At 39.2% G+C, this 17,528-nt stretch overlaps 1 protein-coding gene across 2 annotated transcripts in view; it reads left to right on the forward strand.

The window, feature by feature from the left end:
* Window positions 1-457: 457 nt before the first annotated feature.
* The window catches only part of ipmkb (inositol polyphosphate multikinase b), a 31,380-nt gene continuing 14,309 nt past the window's right edge, over window positions 458-17,528 (forward strand). For both annotated transcript variants that reach the window (XR_010924813.1, XM_067575817.1), the window contains exons 1-3: window positions 458-1,816; window positions 14,652-14,737; window positions 16,427-16,523. Coding sequence is in view for 1 of the 2 variants with exons in the window: in XM_067575817.1 (XP_067431918.1) it covers window positions 1,579-1,816; window positions 14,652-14,737; window positions 16,427-16,523 (421 nt within the window). In the remaining variant the exon portion in view is untranslated. The remainder of the gene's footprint in view (window positions 1,817-14,651; window positions 14,738-16,426; window positions 16,524-17,528) is intronic.

The following is a 17,528-nucleotide window of genomic DNA, read 5'->3' on the forward strand; positions in this document are numbered from 1 at the left end:
GTGGTTTTCAACACAGTATTCCTGTTTGGCTCCTGATGAAGGCGTAAGTCAAAACGTTGGGCTTTAATTCAGCACAGTGCTGTTTAAATAAAAAAGAAGTTGATGAAACGAACAAGTACTGTGTGCGGTCTTCCTCCAACATGTTTTTGGAAATTATTATATTGTTCCTAATTTCTTTTCCTTTGTTTCTTGTAATGATGCCCTTAATTTGATCATTTAAGTGTATCTGATCTCACAAGGTAGGACGAAATATTACAAATGAATGGAATGGAAATACTGGACTGAACTGTCAAGGTAACTGAGGGCACACAATGCATCTCTATTAATCTCTATTTCACACATATACGCTCGCTGGGTCATGACATAAGCACTTTACAACAGTGGCAAACCCAAATCCCAAACCAATACAAGAGTGCTGAAAAGTGTTTGAAAAGGTATGTTTTGCGACAGTAATGGGAAGTGTCGCAAACGTGTAGGAGGCTTTGTGCGCTGTTCGTTACGTAGAGAGGTAACCGCCTACACTGACCTGGATATCTGTGGCTGAGGAGGACTCCACCGACCTCTTTTAATATCATGGATTTAAAGGCAACAATATGTCGGTTTTGTGCTCATCGTCAGTGGATAGGTCCCGGTTGTACGGCGTGTGTGATGTCCCGGTGCTTTGCGATATTGTGACGCGAGGAAGAAGGGCTTGTTTAGCAACTAAAGAGACAGTATCGATAAGTTAGCAATCAAAACCTGGACTGGATAGCTTCTGTATGCAAATTCGGTATTTAATTGTCTCCGTTCGCCCCGCCTGCTTCTGCATTTGCTGACTAGAACTGGATATCTCTCCTGACTGTGTCGTAACATCAACATTACTAAGAGACAACAGTATTTACTCCTCTGAAGCGAGGAAGTGCAGCTGCGTCAAGGTAGCTGAACTGCACGAACATAAGACCGGAGGTTGGATGATTTCCCTTCACAGTGAAGACGCCAAATATATAAGTTTTGATTTGAAATAACCAAGTGTTGGGTCGTATTAGTTAGTAACTCTAAGAAAAGACGACAGCTGAGTTATTACCAGCAACAGCATTCTCAGTCTTTAGCATTACCGTGGAACGCTGCATTATCTATACGGCTCAGTTGGTTTTATTTTGGAATATGTGAACGGAAATAGGGCTTGGCTCTGCTGGTTTTGACACTGGTAGGAAGTGGGATGTGGCCAGGATGTATTTATGCTGCTGTTCAAGATATGAAAATCATTGAATTAGCGCTTGTTCGGGAGCTCTGCTTCACCGCCGGACACAGCGGGCGACACGACAGCGTGGTTGTCCGTCAATGTGCTGGTTGTCGTTGGTGGAAAACAGCGAACACTAGCGAGGCTGCTGTGCTGCTTTCATCTGGGTTGAACCATTTCCATGAAGGCTTCTCAACCTCACGCCCAAACAGTTTGTTGAATTTGTCTGCGGGGCTGCATTCTCTGCTTACGTAATAACAGTATGTGAATCGATACAGTCACATCATTTACTTTATTATTTTATATTTTTCTTGGACAAAGACTTTGTGCGTTTTTTGCCCCCTTTTAATTTAAAAAAAATGTCAACAACTCAGCATCAAGTGATGATGGAGTCCTCTCTAGCTCTCGGCAGACTGGAACTGACCCCCAGCTCTGCCGCTGTTGGGGTCAGCCTGACCTCGCGGCTCTCCGGCGGCCCCCCCGCCAAAGAGAAGAGCGACCAGCGACCTCAGGGGCCACAGGTCCAGGCTCACCTGAACGGCTGCGTCCCGCTGTCACATCAGGTGGCGGGTCACAAGTATGGAGTGGATAAAGTGGGTAAGTAAACTGGACAATACTTTTGTGACAGAAGCTTCTATCAGACCTCCTGTCGCAAAACATGACTTCCTTTGAATCTGGCAACTGAATGTGCGTTTGCTTATCACGCCTACAGATGACTGAACCCACCATTCAGTTTCTTATCTATATAAACACACAACCTTTAGCATACTTTTTGTTCCGTCCACCCATGGTGTGTAATTGGAAAGAGGTTGTGGGAACCTAAAAATGAATTATCAGTAAGCTCTACTGTATGATACATCTTGAACCAAACTGTGGGTGACAACTTATCAATTTAGAAAGTGTTTGTGCTCTACCAGATATGTTTGCTGTCAGCAAGAACACTTTTGGAGATTTTTTAAAAATGAAAATTCAGTATGATGATTTTTTTTTTTCATAAATGAGGGAGCATGCATATGATGTAGGTTTCATGCAGCTGTGAATATGGGCTAGGTTATCTTACTCTGTCACTCTCAGTAACGATAACAATGTCACTACTTAATGTACACCAACTAGCCTACCTCTTCCCGTATTAGTCCGTGCACTACATCTACAGCTCTAATTTGTGCTCATCTGTGGATCAGTGGCTGTTGAATCCCTGCTCCATGCTCTTTCTCCAGTCTTCTCTCACGCACGCTCACGCTCGTGCGCACTGTACACCTGATGTTATCAAAGCCTCCATTCTCTGTTATCAGGTGAGATTTTGAGTTGAATTGATTGTGCATGATAAAGTTACAGTGCAGTCTCAGATGGATGAGTCATTGCTGGTCAGTCAGCTGCCTTGATGACTTCCCTGCAGTCAGTCAGGACAAAACTGTCCCTCCACAGAAATGTTTTGGCCGAGGTCTTCTCTTTTTTTAGCAACCTTTTAGCCTCCTCTGTAGTGTATGCATTGTTTTCTATTGTGTGAGCTAAATTTACTTTCTTTGCATTTGGTTCATCTGTATTTACTGTGTTTAATTACAGGCCTACCAGCACTTTAAATCAAGATTATGTGAACTAAGAAGTAGCTTGTTTATTTGTCTGAATTTTGGTATTTGCCATCCATGAGGTCAGGCTGTGGCTTTTGGAGTGGGAGGGAGTCAGAATATGTCTGTCTTCAGCATGGTGGACAAAGGGAATCAAACTCCAGAGTTCAGGTCCACACATGCTTGGTGTATACAACCATTATATAACTTAGTTATTAAAAACTTATTAACAAATATGATGGTAGTATCCATTGTCATGCTGCATTTTCCGGCTCCACGGTTGGTGATCATGTCTTGTTCAGTGTGGTTCAAACAAAAATCCAGCTGTGTGTGAAAACTGAACTCTGCTGGGTCTCAGGTGGCTTCCAACCAAACTCTGGTGCGGTTCGTTTGTGGTGTGAAAACAAAGTAGACCACAGGATTGTGTGTGATAGTTCTATGTTCTAGCATGAATTCAAAAGATGCACTACCAGTTAATCCATGTACTGATCATGAACTGTTAAAGAAGTGATCTGATTTAGCACTACTGCTACTGTATATATTCATGTAAGATCATATGGTAACCACTGTAGCATAACCGCGTCAGCACATGAGTTTGGGGATTTTCCCCGACACATCAGAAAGTGAAAATCAGCTGAAGTGTAACCCACTTCTCTTGCTCAGTGACATCCCCTGGCCAGATAAAAATGATGATAATAATAATAATAATAATAATAATAATAATAATAATAATAATAATAATAATAATAATAATAATGATGAGAGGAAGACAACTAGTGTGACAACATTTAATCAAGCCAGAAGTCATTTTTAAATCAACCTGTCTGTGTTTAACTTGGATAATTTTCACACTAGTTCAGTAACCGTTCAAAACATGCCTGATCTGAGTGGGCAGATTTCTTATTATTTCTTGAGAAATACATATATATATATATATATATATATATATATATATATATATATATATATCAATCAATTAAAATAAGGATTTGATACATTAAATAGTTTAAATCTAGACAGAAACTTCACCACTAAGACTAAAATGAGGTTGAACTGTATAAGCAGTTCATGGTCTTCCACTGGTTGATTCTGCTGCCAATTAAATTTGTCTGTGCTTCTATTGGCTTTTTTTTACTGCCTGCGTCTCTGTTTTTTCCTCCTGTGTGCGCTCGTTCTTCTCTCTCAGGCAGTTTAATTGAGGGGGATTCATCACAGCCCAGAAGCCCCGCCCTGCTGTGCTGTGAAGGTGTTTGTACCAAAGTCCCCGCTGCACTCAGACACAGAGACGAGCAGCTTGCTGTTCACTTGTTTATTCAAAGTTTATTAAATGTGTCTCGTGTCCAAATAACTTCACACTCGACACCGCGCTTCCTTTGGCCCTCGGCAGTACACCTGCCAATTGTGGAGTTGAGTCTGAGCCTAGAAGCCCCGCCCCACTGTGATGTGACGGTGTTTGTATCGCTGCACTCTGACATGGACTGAGTGGCTTGCTGTTCGCTTATCCATAGCTTATTAATATTAAACATGTCGCATGTTTGAAATTACACCAAAAGAGCATGTGTCTCCACAGTAAACCACCTGTTGAGTGTTTGATGGTTGTTTATTTGTGCTTTAGAACATGACCACTGTGAAACAATCAGAAAATAACGTATTTCTGTCAATCACTAGCTTATATATTTATCATGCCACATGTCCAAATTGTCCCAAATTCAACACAGCACTCCGTTTTCTCCCCAGCGATGCACCTTCCAAGTTTGGAGTCGATGTGATGAACGGTTTAAGAGATGCGAAGGACACACAGACATACAGATAGAGATTCCTTCCTTTAATGGATAGATGAAGACAGTTTTGGTTTCAGCAGCTAACAGCAGCACTGACCTGCTGGAGGAAATCTCTCCGTCTGTGACTGTTCGCTGTGGAGCAGAGCTGCAGAGCTGTGGTCCGCTGCTGCTCATCAGTGGATAAGTTCAGTAACGGTGCACGTGATACAAGCCCACAGAACAGTATCTGCGAGCGGAAAAGCATCCTCACAAGAGAACATTTCTGCTCTGTGTGCACAACTGTGGTCCCATGAGCACAGGGCTGTGACGAGCACAAGCTCAACCCTCCCCATGCGCCTGCAACTTCTCAACGCTCGCTCATCAGGCTGACTTTTGAGACTTTGGAGGTAGGGATAGAATAGACAGTGGCTGTTTGATCAGATTGGCTGTTTGGTTTTATCACTGACACAGTTGAAGACAACTGATAACTGCAGGAAAAGACAGCCGGAGAGTTAAAGAGCTGTGAAAGGTGAAGAGGATTTCTGTTTTTTGTGGCTGCCAGCAGCTCTTCCTTCCACAGACAGTCACAGACAGAGTCTCTCCAGCAGGTAAGTTCTGCTGTTAGCAGCTGTTAGCTGGGAGAGGTGGGCGTACCATTTAGGCTATATAAATTTCATGATGTGGAGAACTCCCAAATGGTCCACTCCACGTCAGCATTGGCCCCGCCTTTTCAGGGCTGATTTAAAACAACAGATGATAGGTTGAGCCATTTTTATAATAGAGCACCTGAAGTACCTCAACTTGGGGTATCTGCTGATACAGAGTACTGATCATGAATGCAACTGATAGCAGAAACACAGAATTTAGTAATGACACTGACAAAGAAACTATATATAATGTGGTTCAGTCATGTCATGGTTGAGACCTGCATCGATACCAATCCTGTGTATTGGATCGGTGCATCTCTAGAGTAAAGATGGGAATCAAGAGTCACTTGAACTTGATTCTAATTGTCTAGTTACTCAGAATTGTTGGACTGCACCACTCTCAGTTCTTCTTCTCATGCCTGCCACTAATGAATTAGTTGATAGACAGAACTTTAATGTAAAATTGGCAAACATGCTCAGGCTTCAGCTTCTCAAATGTGGGTGTTAAACGAATTTCTTCTTAATGACCTTTAATAATGGAGACTGGATCTGAAGTATCAAAGTTTAAGTTGAATTTATTTTCTTGTACAAGAAGGAGCATTTCACAGTGCAACACACAAGTGGGGTTACATAGAAAAAGGCCCATCATAGAGCATTCACAGTTGGTTTATATATCTTACAAATGGGCGTTTCAGCTTTCTCTTGTTGCTTACAGACATATTCCACAGATAACGTCATGACATTTTCTCACTTCTCTAATTTGGTGGCCAGCTGAGGATCCTCAAATTAAGATGACACCCTTCTAACCTGTCTCTAACCTTTATTCCTTTCTGATTTCCTGTCACGTATACAGTACTGGCCTCCAATTGTTAGCTTTACATGACTTTCATTTGGCATACACTTTTTTCAAAGCAACAAGTAAAATGACAGATCACAGCTTGAAATGTCTGTGGACCCCTGCATACGCTGTAATATCCCCTAAATAAAGCAGTTTACTGTAGTCGGCTGTGGCTCAGGAGGTAGGGTGGGTCATCCACTAAATGGAAGATCAGTGGTTTGATCCCCATCTCCTCCAGACTGCATGTCAAAGTGTCCTTGGGCAACATACTGAACCTCAAATTGCTCCCGAAGGCTGTGCCTTTGAGTGTGTGTGTGAATGTCCTGATGATGCCATGGCAACCTCTGCCATCAGTGTATGAATGTGTGTGTGAATGCGTGAATGTTGATATGTAGCCTAAAGTGGTCGGAAGACTAGAAGGGCACTATATAAATGCAGTCCATTTACCATTTTTACCATTTACCATTTTGCTTAACAGAAATTAAGCAATAAAATGTCATTTCCAGTACAATGATTTGTCAGAAAGTTTTTGTTAAAGGAATTGATAAAGAATCAAAATCATAAACCACATCAATAATCTGAATGTGTGCAATACTGGCAAGGTATCTCTATAATCCATGAATATTTCTGTGATGATGTTTTTGTCTGAATGTCTCCTCCCAAATGAAAGTAGAAAGAAGCATTCAGTGAAGCATTGTTACAGTATTTCTGACAGTAATGTTGAATGATCTTATCTTAGTTTCTCTCTGGGCTTGGTAATGACTAATCATTAACACAGGTTGCATCAGTTGAAGCTAACAGGCAGGAAAAAGTAGTATTGACACAGTATTGAGACTCAGCCAGCAGTAACTTTTAATCTCCACAAAGAGTGTGAACATGCTCTGGAATCCTGTTCAGCTTGTATTGCTGCTGCCTGAAAATGATCCTTCTCTCTTCTCCTCCCCCTGCTCTGTTTGAGCGAAGCAGGAAGCTCCAGCTCTGAAAAGTGAAGCCAATGCGAAGTGCCTTAAACCTGCATTCTCTCTAACTGCCAGCAGGGGGCAACTCCACTGGTTGCCAAAAGAAGCGTGATTGTATAGAAGTCTATGAGAAAATGACCCTACTTCTCACTTGATTTATTACTTCAGTAAACATTTTCCCAATAAGTTTATGGTCAATCGCTAGTTTTAAGTCTTCTTCAATACAGCATGATGTTCATTTTATAAATTATGGTCCCATTTAGAGTAAAATAGACGATAAAGCAGCGTATGCTTTAGTGTGTGGCTACCTTGTGATTGACAAGTCGCTGCCACGGCGACAATGTTGGCTACGTTCGTTACATATCATAACCCTTGATAAGGAGTATAGACGTAGCTGTCACTAGTTTAGTGTGTTTTCAGTTGATGAAAGTTAATTGTAAAATTTTACTAGGTTAAAAAAGTCTTGTTCAGTGTTTGGTTGTACTAAAACACCCTCTAAGGACTCAGATGTTTAGTTTTTCTGCTAAGTATATTTTGTCTTAAGCCTGTTTTTGCTAGCCATAATTAACATTAGCATTATCACAGTTAACCATAGGCTGTAAATGCACTGTGCTAACTAAGCTAGCAGCTAACGCTAGCAGCTCCACCCTCTTGTCCAAATATGGTTAATTTCTGGCTCCAAAAATGGCAACGGCCAAAATGCCAAACTCAAGGCTTCAAACCAGTGGGTGACATCACCGTGGATACGTCCATTATTTTTTTTACAGTCTGGTTTACACAGGCCTCCAGAGCAGTTCCACACAGTCTTGCTCTCTTTGAGCTGCCTGGCTTCACTGAGCCTAACGTCAGTGATCCAGTATCATGAAGCTGGTTATCAACTGGTTCTGTTAACTCTGGGTTTTTCCAGTCCAGCTCTGAGCACACTCATGTAAAAGAGGCAGTTCAAAAATACAAGCATTATCATTAGAATCATGAGCGGAGTACACAATACAAGATGAAACTCTGATAACTGTGGATAGGGCTGGGCAATATGGCAAAAAATATGATCACGATCATTTTTTCCATATTGATCATTATCGATATTTATCACAATATATAATTTGATAATGCTGCCAGTTTGAAGAGTATCCTGATAATAAAACCAGAGGGTTCATTAGTTGAACTTTAGAGTAGTAAACATTTAACTTTGCAAACATGCTTTATCTGTATAACCTACAATAACAATACAAATTAGCTTGCCTCGTTAAAACGTTTTTATTCTTTTCCAGAGGACATCCTCTTCATTTACTTTGCGGTAGGAAATGGGCGTGTACTTTGATGTGCAAGCCAAAAACTGCAGACTGACTGGCTGCTGTCGTGTTTGTTTCTGCTGTGTGATAGGCTGTTAGATCTATCCATATCAAGTTAAAAATGTCCTTTATCATTGCAATCAACATTACTTTCACTGTTATCCCATATCGAGATCATTTTATTGCCCTGCTCTACCTGTGGAGAAATTAGGTATTTACAGAGTTAAAATACACACAATCTAATCACACATCTAGATTAGATAAGAGGCTGTAGAAACTGAAATAACATCCAAATATAAAAGTAATCTAAGGTGTGAAAATGGTGTGAAAGTGGTCATATAAATAGATAGGTGTGAAAATGGTCTTATATGTCTTTTTAAATACATGTGGCATTTTCAACATGTTCAAGAGTATTTGGCTTTTTGTGACTCATGGTAAAAAAATCTATTCTGAATATGTGATACACATAAAAAGTTAAAAGTAATGTAAGTCTGTTTCTGCCCCTAAAGTAGAGAGGATATTAGAGAGGAGAAAAGTAGTTAAAGGTCTACCTGACCTAAATATTGCTTTTATAAGTGACTGAGAGCCGTTTTTCTAATATAAGACAACAGTATGCATACATTTTAGTTTCAGTTATCATCACAAGTTGCCACACGTTATGAAATAAGAGTGTAAAGGCATTTACACTGTCAGGAATCCTGTCGGGAATGAAAGAAATGCAGCTATAATCTCCATTCATTATGTGCTTAAGATGTTGCTTTGCCACATTGTGCCCTCTGTCTTGGTCAGTGCTAATAAGCAGGTACACGTGTGGGCCGCTGCAAGCTGTGGTCATGGTCACAGTTTAGGCACAGCATGGCGTTCTCCAGAGTAGTGCTTAAGTGCTACTTTTACTTCCTACAAACATGGTTGGGTAAAATTTGTTCTTGTCTTATTGAGTCTGAAAAGAAAGAAAAACCACCATTATTTCATGATCTAGACTGACAAAAACATCTACTTTATTTTCTTAAAACGAGGCATTTTGTGATATTTCTTAGTGAAAGGTCAGATCAAAAATTATGTTGTCATGTACAATATGTTTTAACTTATTTTTACTGGAGTTAGACACATTGACTGATACTGTTTGGTCATGTTAGATGGACTCTATGCATTAAATTCTATTAGTGCAGTGATTACACTCTGCTCTACTGTACTTTGTGAAGGTTAGCCCACTTTTTGGGTGTTAGCTGTTGGACGTGAAGGACACGTATGGAGGTGTATCATGAAGTGAGTCCAGGTTAGTCTGGCTCTCTTTAGGTTACCTGGCTTCACACAGCCTAACACTGGTGATCCTGGATAACTAACATCACAAAGCTGGTTATTGATTAACTCAGCTAACTTGATTTTCCAGCTCTGAGCCTGTTCACATGAAAGAGGCAGGGTTCTTAACTACAAGCCGATCACATGCACCATGAGTGGAATACTTTAGGTTCTAGCATGCTCCCTGTGGAAATCCATACACCATCTCCCCTGCAGGTGTGTGCACACTGTCATGTGTGTTCTTGTAATCATTTAAGTAATCAAAACTAATCAAATGAATCACATTTAACACCATACTTACTAACTCATGCATGAGCTTGCAAGAGGACTGTAGGACTTGCAAATGTTAGATACTTTTTGACAGTCATTTGTGAAAAGAGATGCACCGTTGGTGATCAGTGTGGAAGCAGTTCTTGCAAATTGCTTGTGTGAGATGGGCCCCTGGCCCCTAGCTGAAGCTCAAGTGTTAGATTTAATTGCTGAGATAATTAATAGTGTGTGCTGACTTCTTCTAATAAAAGGTTACAGTGGCTATACTTATTATTTGCACTGATCTGATTGGTCAATAGTTAACATGTTTTGATCGGGTGTTCTGATTTGAACCTGCTCTGGTGCTGGTTAGCCACAGCATAGGTTACCATGGTGATCTACCCCAGTTAATAGTGAGCCAACTTCATGATACCAGAAAACCCACAGACACCAAGCTACCTATTACAGACCCCTCAGATATATTTTAAATATTACATGTGCATCAGTGTGTGTGTGTGTGTTTATACTCAACTTGAAAAGCTATTTGATCATTTTTAATTGTGGGCCCTTTTAGATAACAAATGTTTTAAGATAAAACTATCACCTTGGGTTTAATAAGTTAGAAAGGGCCCAGTGGTTATGAAACTCAGTCAACACTGACTTGAAAACTGTTTCCATAGGAGCACTGTTCTGCACTGGTCTGCGTGAGCTTGGATCATAATGTAGTTATAGTGTCTGATGCAAGACAGAAAGGCAAAGGTGAAAGTCCGGCTTTGTGCAGACCTAACCTGTCCGCTGCTTCACGTTGATTCTTCATGTTGAAGGCGGGGCATGACTCCAAGAGGTCTACCTGGAAGCTACAATTTTCAAAATAATTGCCAGTCAGTTCTGCATTAGATTCTAAAAGAACCTGCAAAGGATTGTTGGCTGTGGTTTGAATGATATGGGCTGGAAAACCAGTACTAATAACGTTTGATTTTAATAAACACATAACAATTGATAAGGATCCCTTTTAATTTGGTTCTTAAAGAATAATAATGAAGACATATTTTGAGCAGGACGTTTTTACAGCGTTGTATCAGCCTGCTGATTCATCAGTTACACTCTAGTACAGTGTTGTCAGAAGCAGTAGAAAAGATACAAAGATAAAACCCAACCCAAACTATAATTATCCTTTTACTGGTGACCAGTGCTGGTAATAAAATCTGTTAAATCATTTTTTTCTATTTACAATTCAATTTAACTTAACTGTGCCATCATAAAAGTTCCTTATATTATATATCTAGATATGTAGGATAAACACAGACACTCCCATCACTTATTAGATATAGTTATGTACATATAAAATACCAAGTTTTCATTCTGTCTCTTTCATGTCATCAATCAGGACTAGAGTCTCATCAGGTCAGCTGACTGTGTGTATGGTTTGTCACAAGTGACACCCACAGCATGGTTAATTGACAAGCCGGTCAGCTGATGATCTCTCTTGCCCACTGACTGGCTGGAATGAGCAGGAAGTTGAATGACTTAATATTGTCTAATCGGTTGAGTTTATGTTTACTCATAGGCTAACTCATCCTTGAAGGGAAATTACAGTCATTGCTGTATTTACCATAAATGCAGCTCTATAGGTCATGCTAACTCTTATTTATTTATTTAACTTGATTTCATCAGGTAGTCTCTCATTGAGATTGAGACCTGAGAACAAGAAACATCCAACCACACAACCAGCATTCAAAAACAACACAAATAAGGCCATAAAACCAGAATAAACTTTCGTTGTAGAGATTTGGGGAAACAAGGAAAGCAAAATGATCAGGGCTGAGCCTCATGCAGCTTTCCAAATAAACATGATTCATTTTGATAGAATAGTGTTGACGTCAAATTCAGTTTTATATTTGGATATATTTAGACTGGGGCAAACTATCCAACACAAATGTAACTCTTTCTCTCAGCTACCATTGTAATGTGAGATCACAGTGGGTCAAGGAAAACATATAAGCAGATGAAAGTCTTTATTGCTGGTGGGTCACATATATTGCAATTCCTCACATAGCTTAGCATAGCATAGGAGAGCAATGAGCACTGGTTTCCTGAGGTATGTTGTCTTTCAGGACTGTGCTGTTGCCTTTGTGCCTCAGCCTTCATTTGTGATTTCTTCTCATCTGCGTGCTTTGGTTGGAGTAAATATGGCCAGCTCTCAAAGTGAGCGCTGAGTCTATTTTTTTTTCCTCTGAAAGCCATTCACATCACACAAATCTACTTCCCTGTGAACTACATCTACAACAACCTGCTCCACAGTGATACTATTCATATGTTGTACTGTACTGAAAACATGTGTTTTCCATTGAGCAGACTCTGCTGGTATTTCAGGTGAAGACAATTTTTTCCTTTTAGCTAAACAGCTCTGCTCAACTGCTGCTGAAAGATTAGGAAAGCTCACTGACTCACGTAACTACAAAGCAACAGGGTCAGTCAGAAATTCCTTCAATATTGTTTGGCACCTTTTGTCAGTAAATGAAACAGAAAATGAGTTAGTGGAGTGAACATGAGTATACAGTATACTTCTGCAGTGGTGAAAATGATTTTAGTACATTTTCAAGTACAGTTTTGAGGTATTAGTACTTGACTTGCCACTACCACTACTCAACTTGCCAAGTTGAAGTTTATTTTACTATCATCATAATAAAAAAAAAAAAAACAGTTAAAATGAAATATATTTTCTTCAGGACCAGAGTATAAAACATGACAAAATGTCAGACCAAACATAAAAACAACAACATCTTTAATTGTATTTGTACATCAAAACAAGTGCAATAAAAGATCTGAATATATCCAAATAGCCTGTATGTTTCAAATTAGTAGTTCAGTAGTAGTTGTAAATTAGCTCCACCTCAACCTGCAAGAACATGCTTATGTTAATGCATCAATAACAATAATAATAATACTTTTACTTTTTCGCTGCTCCTCCTGTCATTTAAAGAGTGACATCCTTGTATTTTAAAGTGGATCTCTATGTTTTTTTTCCTTCTTCTATTATATTTTACCAGCTCAGTGTTAAATTTGACTTTTGTGTGAAAATGAAGGAAGTCAAAAATGTTTCTCCTGGTCTGAAAGATGGAAACATGCTAAAAAAAAATAAAACCATCAGGAGAGCAAGGCCTCATTGGATTGGATTGATGGTGGATAGTGTAGCGCTTATGCTCCTGTAGAATTATAGTGACACACACAGGTTTGATCTTCCACTGTCTTTAATAATAATAATAATAATAATGCATTATATACTTATACTTATATAGCACTTTATCTTGATACCCAAAGTGCTTCACAGTGAAGGAGGGAAATTCACCTCAACCACCACTCATTTAGAAGCATTGCATCAGTAGCTGTACAGTAAAGGGATGGCACTGCCTCTTCATCGGTCTCAGGATTGCGACTGATGACCGTATAGACACAGGCCAGATGTCTACCCCCAGGCTCACATCACCACCCCACCCCTCCCTTCCTTCCTTTGCGGGCTGGTTATTTTTACGTGTGTGTGTGTGTGTGTGTGTGTGTGTGTGTGTGTGTGTGGAGGTTTTGTATATTGTTAGGCATTTTCATGTGTGTGTTTGTACGTCTGTGTGTTCTTAGAAGAATGTAGAGATCAGCCGAAGAGCAGACTAATCCTTTCCACTGCAGGTTCATTCAGTCTATCTGTAATCAGCGTGTGATGATGTAACAGAAGACTCATCTTTTCCTCGCAGCATCTTTCTTTTTACACTCAAAGAAGCCTTACAAGTAAAGGAAAAGATATGGCTAACTTTAGGTGATCTTCCTGAAAATATCAAAAATTTAAACTCATGCCAAAACGCATTCAATAAAACACAAAACAATGAAAAATGAATGAGTTATTGACCATAAATTACTGTAAATTCTCAAATAATGGACAGTATTTGGGTAATGGCTGAGTCTCCATTAAGAATAATAACATGTGGTGTGGCCTGCACAAAGAAATAATTGCATTGCATTTACATTAAAGTCACATCAGCAGATATGTGATATAAGGACTTTATGAGGCAAATCAGAATCCCTCTCTAGGAATCATGCTTTACCTATAGCAAAAACACTCCTAATTCAGTGGAAAATTTTGACTTGTCTGTGTGAAATGAGACTATTGTCCTGTCCAATCACACCTTTTTACAATGCCTATGATAAATATGTGCAGCTTTTTTCATCTGATGTAGAACTAAATTAATTGTGTATTATTTTGCGCTGGAAGCCTGAATAAATTTGGATTTATTCTGCTAAAATTGTTGGTTGTGACAGACTCAAGTCATCACTGTCGAACGTACTGCTCCTAAAGTAAGAATGTTGAAATGGTTCTACTACTAGTCCCAGTCAGGAGTAATGTCCTACTCTGAGATACGTGAAATACAGGCCCTGATTTACATGTTCATAAATCAGATTGGATTTGCAAACAAAGGCTGATGTTTGTCCAGCAGTGTAAATTTAGCCTGGCTGTTGGGTAATGACCGCAGAGTTGAATTTCTCATTGACTGCTCATGGAGATCTACAATATATCATTGTCCTATCTACATTAAAGGTTAACTCACTCATACGTCATTCAGTTTTAAGCAATAAAAGACTGGACAAATTTGAAGATCATCCTTTCATAAGCACAAATGTACAAAGGTACACATACAGTTACTGTGAAACCACTAAATTTCCAAAAATGAAGCGAAATGACTGTGACTGTCCTTTTGTCAGCTGTTATTGTAGTGTTCTTTTATTATTTTAAGCACCAGAATCCTTGTTTTGATCGTCATCTTTGTGTTTGTTTGCAGGTATTTTGCAGCATCCAGATGGAACAGTCCTGAAGCAGCTTCAGCCTCCACCAAGAGGTCCACGAGAGATGCAGTTTTACAGCATGGTAATACACACACATGAGAACCTGAAGCTGTATAATCTTACACATACACAACATAGATTTACTTCTAGCATTCTTACAGTATTTATATATTTTACCATGAAGGAGAAAAGAGAGACAAAAGAAAGAAAAATGAATAATAATGAATTTCAACAACAAGGCAGTTCAAAGTGCTTTACATAGAGCATAAAATGCATCAAGACAGAATATAAAAGCAACACGAGACAATATAAAAGACAATTAAATACAATTACAAAGTGTTCAATTGGAAATGCAAAGAAAATAGAAGAAGACAGATAAAACAGGAGAGTAAAAGTTACAGTGCATTGTAAGATATTAACCCCCAAATTTGGTTTAAAAGCAGTGGGAAACAGAAATGAAGTGAGAGTTGCAGCAGACCTGCAGTTTTCAGGGACTTTGTTCCAGATATGTGGAGCATAAAAATTGAACACTGCTTCTCCATGTTTAGTTTTGACTCTGGGAACAGAAATAAAATAAAGAGTACAGTCTAGACTCAATGTGAAAAGTGCCCTGAGATAACTTCTGTTGTGATTTGGCGCTCTATAAATAAAATTGAATTGAATTGAAGTGTGTAAGTGACTTGTTTAACAGCACACTCAACATAAAGTATAAGGCACATTCCGACACTCACATGCCTTTACAGAACCTCAGCACGACCACATACAGTACATACCAAACATAGACTGATATTTATCTGCTGATTTTTGACTTGTAGATTATAACTTAATATGAACTCATATAAATGACAGGTCATTCTGGCAGAAAGTAAAAACACATCTTTAAAAAAAGAAACGTGGGATAGGCTCTGGGATGTGGTGTCGTCCTCAGGATAATCATGTGTCAAAGACGAATGGATGGAGAAATTCTTAATAATCAGTATAGATATCAGACATGCCGTGTGGTTCTACGCAGGCACACAGAGCAACATGTGTGTCTGCTGCTTTAGAGCTTCAGTGTTTGCTTTACAGCTTAGCAACGCTGTCAGCCTCAGCAACTCTCAAACAAACAGGAGTGAGTCATGGCATCATGTCCTGTCTCTTGACCAAACCAATAAAACTTAATCCCAACACACATCACACACTGACCTGGCACCCCACACAGGGACAAAAGTCCTACACAAGCAATGTATTTATTTTATGCTATATACATAGTTCAGAATAAGAGGACATATTTAACAAATGAAGCTGCCTGTAATACTTTATTTTATGCTGAATATTTAAATTATGATTGCTCAGTGTTTTTAGAATTGTGTTCTTATCAGCTCATAAAGATAAAAAATTAAATCATACTTAATAGATCCTGTGTTAGTGCTGAAATTATAGGAATTTATTGATGCCTTCAACAATCATCCAACAAACACCCATCTGTTCATATGTTGAGTGCTTCAAATAGATAATCCTTGCAACTGTAATATCTTTTGGACTGTTGGTCTGACCAAACAATACTTAATACATCACCTTGGGCTCTTGGAAGTTGTGATGGAAATGTTCTGTATTTACTTACATTTAATAGACTAAACAATTAATTGTATAATCCAAAAACTAATCAGCAGACTGAAGAATTAATAAAACAATTGTTTAATAATAAAAAACATGTATATATATCTACAGTATCCACCTGTATATACAGTACAGTTTGATGATGATGACTGTGTGTGTATGTGTGTCCTAGGTATATGCAGAGGACTGCTGTGATCCATGTCTTCTCGAGCTCCAGAACCATCTGCCCAAATATTTCGGCACCTGGTCCTCTCCTGACAGTCCCAACGGTGAGAGACTGGACTGTGTGTACAATAAATGTGTGCATATGTAACGGCTATAGTCCTCCCAGCTGTAGAGAAGAGAGAATAAAAAGAGTATGTTGGAGTTAGAAGTATTTCCAAACTGACGTGTTCAAAGACAGGTAGGTTAGTTGTGGTGTATTAGCTCTATGTATGCGGGATAGGTCCAGCCCCTGCAGCTCTCCAGGAAAAATGATTTACAGCCCCGTAGATACACTATAAGGCAAGACGGGGACATACATTCATCTGTAAAAGCCAGACACCATGATGTATTGTTATTTCTCCTAAATCAGAGGTTTTCAAACTGTGAGGCGCGATTTACGTTAAAAATCACACTCCCTTGAGTCATAACTCAGTCAAATCTAAACACACACAGACATGATACATGTTTTTAGATGCAGTGTAACTCCCCTGTGACATCATCAACGCTGATGTGTATTGTGAATAAATATCCATAAATCTGCTTAGAAATCTTAGAAAAAAGATATCAAAACTTGCCTGAGAATCATCAGGTTTTTAAGTTTGGGTTTTATCCAGTGATAGTTGTCTCTACATCCATGGGTACAATGCAAACATGAACTGCTACTAGCTAATTCAGCATACATTTAATGGAAACAAAAGGGAGATATAGCCCTTTTAACATATAGTGCCAAAAGTTTAGGGCTTCAGATGTCAGCATTGAAATCATCATAAATGCCAGTGTGCCAGTTCCATTGGCAGCCATACATGCCTAAGCTGTAACATAAGCAACACCATGTTTGACAGATGAGGTGCTATGCTTTGGGTCATGAGTGGTTCCTTTTTTTCTCCACACTTTCCTCTCTCCTCTTTCATTTTGATAGAGGTTTATTTTTATTCCATCAGTCCATAGAACTTTGTTCCAGAGTTCTACCACTTTCTTTTTCTGTCTTTGAGGCTCACTGGGGGTTTGTCTGGTCATCAAATGTTCTCTTGATCGTTGACAAGGAAACATGTCCGCCAACATCCTGGAGA

The sequence above is a fragment of the Thunnus thynnus genome, chromosome 20, assembly GCF_963924715.1.
Source record: "Thunnus thynnus chromosome 20, fThuThy2.1, whole genome shotgun sequence".
Lineage (NCBI taxonomy): Eukaryota > Metazoa > Chordata > Actinopteri > Scombriformes > Scombridae > Thunnus > Thunnus thynnus.